The 10,835-nt window shown below is 43.6% G+C and overlaps 1 protein-coding gene across 1 annotated transcript; it reads left to right on the forward strand.

Moving 5' to 3' along the window:
- Window positions 1–261: 261 nt before the first annotated feature.
- LOC117854194 (uncharacterized) lies at window positions 262–4,603 on the forward strand. The gene is made up of 4 exons (XM_034736497.1): window positions 262–412; window positions 604–757; window positions 2,676–3,560; window positions 3,642–4,603. The coding sequence occupies exons 1-4, from the start codon at window positions 338–340 to the stop codon at window positions 4,415–4,417; spliced, it is 1,890 nt and encodes a 629-aa protein (XP_034592388.1). The 5' UTR covers window positions 262–337; the 3' UTR covers window positions 4,418–4,603.
- The last annotated feature ends 6,232 nt before the right edge of the window (window positions 4,604–10,835 follow it).

Here is a 10,835-nt window from a genome sequence, read left to right on the forward strand (position 1 = left end):
GTCGCTTTTGCATGGTGTACTGGGAGTTGGACCGCATTTTCTTTGCTGGTGAACATAGCTATCAGCATGTTAAACATGTTATCCACCAAATCTTCCGACAACTGCCCTCAATAAACAAGAGAGGCGAGCTCCACGTGCACCTTTCTTTTAATGCCCATGAATGAGCGACCGAAGCATTGGGCCTTTGGCAGATGCTACGTCAACATCACTACAAATCTGCTTTCTGACAACGATTTTGCTTAAACAAAACACGCATCGAAATGTGAATATCTGGACCAGACACTGACGATCCTGAACATACGTGATACTTGGGCCTATAAATAGCCACCTGCTGGGCATGGACGCCAACACAGTTCAAAGTGGTGTCATGGTCAATATGGATGCCATTGTGTCGCTCGCCATACTCCTCCTGGTGAGTGTGCACGCATGAGTTGTATTAGCGAGTGCTCTCATACATGTGAAGAAAACGAGTGATTGTTCGGTTCTATCGTTCGAACGGGCCGTGCAATATCTATCAGCAGTAGCAAGGCTTGTTGTTACAAAAACAACATTTCTTTGTTTTACTTAATATTTTACGACGTCTTTATATGATGCTGCATGCAGGTTACTGGAGCAGGAGCAAGCAAACATGCAGATCTGCCAGCTGGGCCTGCCGTGAAGTCGCCTAAGACCATGGCGCCAATGGTGTATTGGCAAGCAGTTCTTCCTGAGACTCCGATGCCCCAAGCCATACACGACTTGTTGACCCAATCTACAGGTATATATCTCTCTCTTTCCCACGAGTGAGTAAAAATTTGTTTAATCATCCACATTTTTAGGTGCTCTGGATTTAGCCTGGAAATGTATGGTAGCGGAAAATTTACTGCCTCTAGCTAGTTTAGTTTACTTCTACAGTTTTACTTTTACCAATTGCATGGGACCGTATATATCAGGCCATACAATATATATTCCCGGCTTCTGCCTTATTGTCCCGGCAACATTTTCCTCAAATGGACACAATAACCTGGGTTTGTATATATTCCTAATTTAATTACTTCCCCCTTATAAATAATAACCTGGGTGTATCTTGGTACGTCTCCATAGCCGGAATTTGGATGTACCAAAAAGGACTCAAAAAGCCTTCGGGTACAAATTAAAAAAGAATCAGAAAACTGCAACTTATAAGTATGTAATATGACAAATATGTTGTGTAGTAGGTACCGCCTTTAAATATATATATGACATTTAGGACAAACTAATTGGTTTAAGACTAAACTAATTTACTTGTCCCCAAATGTCATATATGGAAGAACTGAGGGAATACCAGATAAATAAACTTTGGAAAAAAGAGATATGTTCTATCTATTCTTCCACATGGAACCTGACCAGTAAGAAACATGGTATTCCATGAAAGTACGAAAATTCCTCCCCTCCCATGCATTGGGTAAAATCTAAATCCTCACACACCATCGTCAATTACTCTTGAACGTTCCATGTGTTATAGACACATCGATAACATCCGAGGGATTATGAATTCTCTTAGAGGTATATGAGAAAGTTCCCCAAAAAAAGTAATATGGTGTTCTTTTCGTTCATTAGCAGTGGCACCTCAAATCTCATTCCAAGTGCCATAAAACTATACACTAATAGTAAAAAAACATTATAAAAATGTATTGTATAGTTATCCATACTTCAATTGAATGCTAGTTTGAATGCTAGAAATTCTCTAAATTTCAGTCCATCCATTTATTAATATTTATTTGGATGAGTTTTCTGTGTACAATGCTTTTCTTTTTAGCCTTATTATTTTTTCAATTATATTCTGACTTTTTTTAAACATATTTAGAAAACATATTATAAAGATTTAGTGTATATTTACCCATGTTTCATTTCAAAATAGAAATTCTCCAAAATTATTATTAATGTACTCCACCCATTATATTTATATATTTGTTTAGACTACTTTTCTATATACAATTATTTTCATATACTTTGAATTATAATTCAAGGTTTTTGTTTCACAAATATCAACTACTGATCCAAAAGAGAGTATACAATGTAGTTATTAACTCCACTTCTTTTCAATTGTGAAAAAAATAAATATGGTTGCAGCCTTTATAACTGTTGTTGTATATAATGCATTAAATTGCCACAATTAGTACGTTCTTAAACAATTCAATATTTTCCTATTTATATTTCTAACTCTAATTTACTTATGTAAAGCCAAAAAGGTTCATAATAGGTATCTTAGAATCAGTGTCAATGCTAGATATAGGAATTTTTATCAGTAAATTAACTTTGATCAACAACATTTATATTCACATAAATGGGGAGTAGTGTTATTCCAATTTGACATTTTAAATTTCATGGGTCGCAATTGTTTCCATGATTTGTTCACAATAGTTGAATATAGTCATAGTTCCATGTTTGATATAAGGATCTTAAAAGAAACTTTGAGAAAAAAGTTTCATATTTTTCATTCCTACCGGTAAAATTGTGTTCAAATTTTCTTTTGTCACTAATCCAACCTAAAAAGGCATAAGATAAATACTAATTATTGTCATTTTAACACATATTATTGCATGTACAAGAAGCCTATTATTGTAAAATATTTATTTTATTTCAGCAACATTATCTTTATTGTCATTAATCTATAGTTCAATACTCATTCATAATGTTTGTCATACATGCATTAGGACATGTCTCTCAGGATAATAAAGGTTTGGCACAAGGGGAGAACTCAAGAAAAGTCACCGCATCATATGGGTCCCAAGGTGAGGAGGACACAAGGAAGGTCACTACTTCACATAAGTCCCAAGGTGAGGACTCAAGGAAGGTCACCGCCTCATATGGGTCCCAAGATGATGGAGACTCAATGAAAATAATGATGTCATATGGATCTCAATGTAAGGACAACTCAAGGAAGGCCACCACATCATATGGGTCTCAAGGTGATGAGGAATCTAGAAAGGTCACAACTTCATATGGGTCCAAAGGTGAGGAGGACTCAAGGAAGCTCACCACATCATATGGGTCCCAAGGTGATGAGTTATCAAGAAAGACCACCACATCATATGGGTCCCAAGGTGATGAGTTATCAAGAAAGACCACCACATCATATGGGTCCCAAGGTGATGAGTTATCAAGAAAGGCCACCACATCATATGGGTCCCAAGGTGATGAGTTATCAAGAAAGACCACCACATCATATGGGTCCCAAGGTGATGAGTTATCAAGAAAGACCACCACATCATATGGGTCCCAAGGTGATGAGTTATCAAGAAAGACCACCACATCATATGGGTCCCAAGGTGATGAGTTATCAAGAAAGACCACCACATCATATGGGTCCCAAGGTGATGAGTTATCAAGAAAGGCCACCACATCATATGGGTCCCAAGGTGATGAGTTATCAAGAAAGACCACCACATCATATGGGTCCCAAGGTGATGAGTTATCAAGAAAGGCTACCACATCATATGGGTCCCAAGGTGATGAGTTATCAAGAAAGACCACCACATCATATGGGTCCCAAGGTGAGAAGGATTCAAGGAAGGCCACTACTTCATATAGGTCCCAAGGTGAGGATTTAAGGAAGGTCACCACTTCATAATATTTAGCTTCTTAGAAATGAAGTATTTATGATCTCAATCATGTTTCAGGGGACAGGCATGACCATATTCACAGCCACAACAACGGCAACAAGCTAGCAGACGTGTTCTTCTTCCATGACGTGCTACGGCCAGGGTCCATTATCACACCGACCATCCCACCGACCACATCCTTGCCACCCCTGCTACCGCGCCACGAGGCTGAAACCATTCCATTCTCCACCAAGCGCTTCGGCGACATCCTTACCATGTTCGCGCCAGCGTCCCATGCCATGGCAGATGAGATACGGTGGACTCTGGACACTTGCGAGCACCCGCAGACACTCGCAGGAGAGAAGGCCAGCTGCGCCACGTCCTTCGAGTCCCTCGCAAAGCTCCCTGCTGCCCTCCTTGGGATACGCAATGTCCATGCTTTCTCGGGTGACATGCCCATCGACCCTGCGGGCACGACGGCGCGACGGGGGAGGTATAACGTGACGGCTGTGCGGAAGCTCTCCGACTCTCCGATGGTCGCGGCGTGCCATGACCTGACGTACCCCTACGCGGTGTACTACTGCCACACGACGAACCCAGCGGCGGCGTACCTGGTGACGCTGGCGGCCGAGGATGGCGGGGCGCCGGCGATGGAGGCCCTAGCCGTGTGCCACCTGGACACGTCGCAGTGGACCCCCAGACACCCGTTCCTAGTGGCGCACAATCTCAAGCCAGGTGATGCGGTGGTGTGCCATTTCCTCTCTAAGCTCAGCATAGTCTGGGTCCCGGCCGGCGAGCAAGGAGGCGCACGTGAAGCCCGGAAGAACGCAAAGTACCTGAGGGCATTTGCATGAGCAAGCTCTGTGGCACGTTTGTAACCTGTCGAACAAACAACGTGGCTCTAGTACTAAATAAAAGCTGCGTGAACGTATTGTGATCGTGCTTTGTTTAAGCAAAGTGTTGTGGTTATGGTTTGGCTAAGCAACGAACTCATCTTTTATTTGTAATAATTACTTAAGGAACTGGCAGTTAAGATTTGAGACGTCTCCTCAGGTAGTAGAGTTGGAAATTCTCATGCCAATAAAGTATAAATTTGATCCTCTGCAAAGCCAGATGAGCAACGGCCAGACCTTTCGTCCAACCCTCTTTAGATCCGGATAAAATCGGACCTGTGACTAAAGGGAGACCCTTTAGTCCCGGGTGAAAAAATTAGCCACCTATAGGGACCCTTTAATCTCGGTTGGTGTTACCCAACTGGGAATAAAGCCCTCGACCCTTTAGTCCCGGTTGGTGTTACCACCCGGGACTATAGCACTAGTAGAGAACTAGCTTTTAGTCCCGGTTGGTAGGGTGCATATCTCCCAAAAATCCATCCGGGATAAACCAACCAGGACAAAAGGGAAGGGGTCTTTAGTCCCGGTTGGTGTCACCAACCAGGACTAAAGGGCCTGCCATGCCAGGCATGGGATAGGCCCTTTACTCCCGGTTGGTCAAAGTAACCGGGAGTAAAGGGTGCCCATTTAGTCCCGGTTGGGTTTCCCAACCGGGAGTAAAGGGTTACCCTTTAGTCCCGGTTGGATTTCCCAACCGGGACTAAATGACGCCTGAAATTTTCATGCATCGCGTACGTAGTACCGCGGCCCTTTTATTAACCTTTAGTAGTTGAGATTTTTTTTTATAATGAAATCAACTAGTATTTAAACGAATGAAATTTGTAATTATACAATTACTATATATATACACAATTCAACTAGTACAAATCGATCTTAATTAGCGCGTATTATATATATAAATAAATCAAACTATATATCTACAATCTTCCCGTCGAGGTGTTGCTAGGAGCGTCTAATTGTCGTCCATCGTAATAAAATTCTCCTTTTGGATGTACCACCTCGTCCATTAGGAATCCAATGAGACCTTCACATATTGCCGCTACTCTTTCTTCCTTCGAGAGTCCTTGTTGAATATTTAACATCTATAATTTGGAAATTTGTGAATGTTACACGAACAATTAAATATAAGGAGCTAGAAAATAATTAACTAGTAATAGTTTTATTTTACGTACTTTAAAGTTGTGCGGCGTCATCTTTAGTCCCTTGGGTCCCATAAAACTGTGCATGTGCTCACAGATGTAGTAGCCACATAGATTATTCCCGGGTTCCTATCTTAAGCACTTCAGTGCGGAAAAAAATAAGTTATGAAATATTCGTGTTATACAATGTAATAAATGTGCAAACTTCATACGTACCGGGAAGTCTGTGTTCCATGTAAGTTTTTCTTTGAATGGACCTTTGTGTGTCCTTATGAATTGTTTCCATGCGCTGCGGATTAGAATAATGAATGATATAGTGTAATAGGGATAAAATTTGGGAAACAAACTTTTGCATAGAGATAAAGATCCAGAATTATTACAAGCCTAGCCTGTCTTGCATGTCTTGGTACTCTACTGGATCTTTTCTCAAGGAATTGAAGACAATGACGTGGCTTCTTTCAGGCTCAATTATAATAAGGATCCAGTGGAAGCTGCGTACGTAAACTGTTCATGCATATTAGAGCTAACTAACATTAATCAGGTAAGGAAAAAGATAACAAAAGTAGACGGTATACACACACTTACTTGAATTTGTATGGAAGTAGTATGAAATCCTTGAATGTTTGTTTGTCTAGGAAATTGTATACTTCCACCAAGGTTTTTTCCGGTGATAATTGTTTCTGTTTTTGGTTAACTACGGATGGATCCATGAAGCCAATATGTAGGTACGCCTCTGGTCGGCACGTCTGAATTAGCATCCTACATAAAATGGAAGATGAAGTTAGTACGGTGACGCACGCAAAAAAAATACTGATATGAGCAAAAATTTACATGTAGAGTTAAATGGATACTTACAGAACCCAAGCGCTGATCAGAGAGACGTCCAGGGCATCATGATGGTACACTTCATATATATCCTTGAAGTCTAGCCATAGAACTTTCTTGCCTTCGCCGTAAAAATCTATCGGTTTTACCTTAAGGCCGAACATCTCCCTCGAGTCGGCGGACACCATCATGTACCATTGATAGAATTCGTACATCTTTGTTGATAGCTTTCGTACCAACGAAGGCCTTACTAGAGGTTTGCCTAGCTCATAAGTCCATCTTGGCTCAGGGAGCGGTGCAGATGGCGTCTCAACTTGCCCTAAATATTCATCAAGTCCTAGACCTGTTTCTTGCATGAATTTCAATACTTCTACTTGTTGATCCAAGGGCATTGCTGCTACCCTTTGAGCGTCTTTTTTTGATAAATGCCTGAGGTCGGGGACAACACCACAGGAAGATGACTTTCCTTTCCTTTTGTCCCTTTCATCAGCCTTTACTAAAGCTCGTTCATAGTTTGATAAGAGTGGTATCCTTTTCTTGGCTCCTTCTTTCATCCTAATAAGAAAGTTTAAATCTCTTTGATTTACTAGCGGTGGCTCCATATCCCTTGCTTTTTTTTTTTCTTTGGCTTGTTTCTTGAACCACTCACTGGCCTCTCATTGGATTTCTGCCCACTGTAACGCATGAGTCATTGCCTCCCAGCGTTCCTTACGAGTCACTTTAGGCTTCTTTGTTTTATTCTTTCTCTGTTTTTGCTTGGGAGGTGGTGCTCGTGACTTCTTTAGTGGTGCTGCAGGTTCCTTGATTGGGGCTGCTCTTGGTCCCGGCGACGGTGATCGGGGAGGGGTGTTGTTATTATCGTCGTCGCTCCCACCACCAGGATGTGGTGGAGATGGAGACCTTGATATAGTAGGAAGCGACAGTCCTGGAGCAGGTTGTGCAGGAGATGATGGTCTCGAGCTATGAGGAGAAGGTCGCTGCTGGGGATCTACGGGGAGCGGTCTTGAGCTCTGAGGAGATGGCTCCGTGCCGGGAATGATGATGTAGCATTTTTGCCATAGAATGATCCCATGAAGCGCTTCTGCCAGTGTCGTTTCCCTGTCGCCTCCCGGGAGGTCGATCTCTAGGCCTTCATATTGGCTATCAACAATTTGCTCTACGCGGACGCTGGCGTAGCCAGGTGGAATCTCCATGCCATGACTGCTCTGCCCCGCCAGGGTTGGTAACACACTCTCGTACGCTACCTATACATATAGCAGAATTAAACAAGTTATTAAACTCCGATCATGAGGCGTGGATCAATTGACAAGATTGTATAAATATTATGTATAAGTATACCTTAATAGTGAGGTTGCCGACTGGTGCATGCAGCTCACATGTGGTGCGTTGCGTGATGGCATCCACGGGGAACCGTTGCTCCTCCACGGGTAACCTGGGCGTCTGCACATCGGGGACCCCTTTAGAAGCACAACTGCTCAAGAGGCGTTGAGAAGGGCTAGCATAGTTTGGATTCAGCAATGCTTCAGATTGGGCCAACTCCGCAACTGCGTGGGCCACTCGATGATTGATTTCCTCCAACATTATTTCTTCTTGTGCCTGCACTTTGGGTTCTAGCATCTGCCGCCAGCTCTCCTCGATCTATTCCTTTCTTCGCTTGCGGCTTCTGTACGATGCGTTGTCGCCTCGGAAAGCAAACTTCCACGGAATGACCCGAACCCTCGGAAACATTATGGGTGCTCGGGATTACCGAGGGCCAATGTGAGCTCATCATTCTCTCGGTCCACGTTCAACCTCCCAGCCTTAGAATCTTCAATGTTCTTCATAAGAAGTTCGGCCTTCTCACCTATTGTGTCATTGAATATCAACATCCCATCCTCTTGGCTCAGGGAGCCTCCATGAGCGTAATACAAATTTTTTGATTGTTCAGGTCATTCAATAGTTGCAGGTACGATTCCCCGTTCGATCAGATCTTGTTCCATCTTCCTCCATTTGGGAATTGCTATGCCATAACCACCTCGCCCTAGATGATGACGGTAGCCCTTCTGACCAGCATTTGTAGTGTTGGTCAGGATCTTTTTCACACCGTCTTCACTCCTCTTATATTCAACAAATGCATCCCAGTGGTCCCTCAACTTTGGCCACGCGTTGAAGTCTAGAGTTGGGCCCTTCTTAATGTAGTGGATATCCAGCATCTTCTTGAATGTCTGGAATTGTGTAGCCATCTTCTTAAGTGTCCACGCTTTCACATCCTTCTCAATATATCCTTCGGGGAATGTGAAATGTCTCTTGACATCTTCCCACAACATATTCTTTTCTGTCTCCGGGAGGGCGTACGGATTAGTGCTTCTGCCCTTCCATTCTCTTATGCTGATAGGCACGTTGTCCCGGACGATTGCCCCGATCTGACTCACGTACTTCTTTGCTACTTTCTCAGGAGCAACCGGCCTGCCCTCTTCTATCACTTCCATGATGACAAGCCTCCCTTCCATCACCTTTGTACGACCTTGGGTCTTCTGCCCTTGCGTCAATCCAGAGGGCTAACAGTTCAAGATTCGTTAATTAGTACGTAGTAGTAACGGTGGCGTCAAACAATAAAAATTAAATATACCTCACCGGAACCTTCCGCCACGGCAAGGTGTTGCTGGGGCTCATGCTCGTCATTCCCATCGGCGGACATGTTGAGGAACATGTTGAGGAACATGTTCGCCTGGGTGCCCTCTTCATCGGTATATGATATTGGAAGGTTGTCGCCACTACCATCACCAGCGATTATCTGCTCCATGAGATATCTTGCGGTCTCGTCGTCTGCCATTTGAACTATTAATTGAAACATACATGGAATCATACATGATAGTCATGAATCATAGAAATCGCCTTAGTCACATGTACGTAAGGGTGTATACATGAAATCATAAAATAACATGAATCCCACAAAGTCCAGAATGTTTATACAAATTTCAACAAATTAGTAGTACTTTGTAAGAATTTCTACCAAATTTCTACTAATTTCTACATATATATTAGAATTTCTAGCAAATTACTACTAATTCCTACTAATTTTACAATAACAGGAATCCCACAAAGTTAGAAATATTTATACAAATTTCTACAAATTAGTAGTACTTTGTAAGAATTTCTACCAAATTTCTACTAATTTATACATATTTATTGGAATTTCTAGCAAATTACTACTAATTCCTACTAATTCTACAATAACATGAATCCCACAAAGTACGGAATGTTTATACAAATTTCAAATAATCAGTAGTACTTTGTAAGAATTTCTACCAAATTTCTACTAATTTATACATATTTATTGGAATTTCTAGCAAATTACTACTAATTCCTACTAATTTGAATGAATTTATACAAAATTTCGAACTAATTACTACTAATTTCTACTAATTTTATTTTCTAACTAATATACAAATATCTATTAATTTTCTAACTAATCTACTAATTTCTATTCATTTTCTAACTAAAAAATAAAAAAGGCCCTTGAGCACTTCGTTCCCGGCGCCAGTGCCGGCGGACCTCGCGCGGTCGACGGTGGCTGGGGCGATGAGGTGGCCGGGGCGGCGGGATGGTGGAGGCGGGGATGAAGCGAAACAACGCCGGGCAGAGGCGTCCGGCGATGAGGGATGACGGAGGCGGCGCGCACGACAGAGGCGGCGACGAGGAGGCCCCGCGACAGACGAGGGCGTGGCGGCGACAGAGGAGGTGCTGTTGACGGAGGCGGCAATGAGGCCCTGCGATGGAGGCGGCCGGCGGCGACGAGGTCGAGGGGGCACGATGGAGGAGGATCGGAGGCGGGCCGGGGCAATGGAGGAGGAGGCGGTCCGGGCACGGGCGAGGCGGTCGTGCGGCGGGACGACGATGGTCGGGGCAATGGGGGACGACGACGGCGGCGGCCGGCGAGGGAGGTGGACGGGCAGGGACGGAGCAGGCGAGAGGGTGCGGGATCTTGGCGAAAATTTGGCTAAGTGTAACTGGCGTGGGGGATAGAAGAGGCTACAGTGCCTTTTATCCCCCCCTTTATCCCGGTTCGTAATGGCACCCGGGACTAAAGGCCCTTTTGTCCCTGGTCCCATCACCAACTGGGATAAAAAGGCCCCCCTTTTATCTCGGTAGCTAACTGCAACCGGGATTAAAGGGTACGTTCCCCCGGCGGGAATCGAAACCTACCTTTTTATCCAGGGTGCCAACACCAACCGAGACAAAAGGGCCCCCCCTTTTATCCCCTTTGCTAACTGTAACCGGGATAAAAGGGTACGTCCTCGGCAGGAATCGAAAACTACCCTTTTATCCCAGTTGCAATTGTCAACCGGGATAAAAGGCGGGCCTTTTGTCCCGGTTTCAATTGGCACCCGGGATAAAAGGGCCTTTTCCCAAACTTTCATCTCCCGCCTGTTTTT

The sequence above is a fragment of the Setaria viridis genome, chromosome 4 (assembly GCF_005286985.2).
Source record: "Setaria viridis chromosome 4, Setaria_viridis_v4.0, whole genome shotgun sequence".
Taxonomy (NCBI): domain Eukaryota; kingdom Viridiplantae; phylum Streptophyta; class Magnoliopsida; order Poales; family Poaceae; genus Setaria; species Setaria viridis.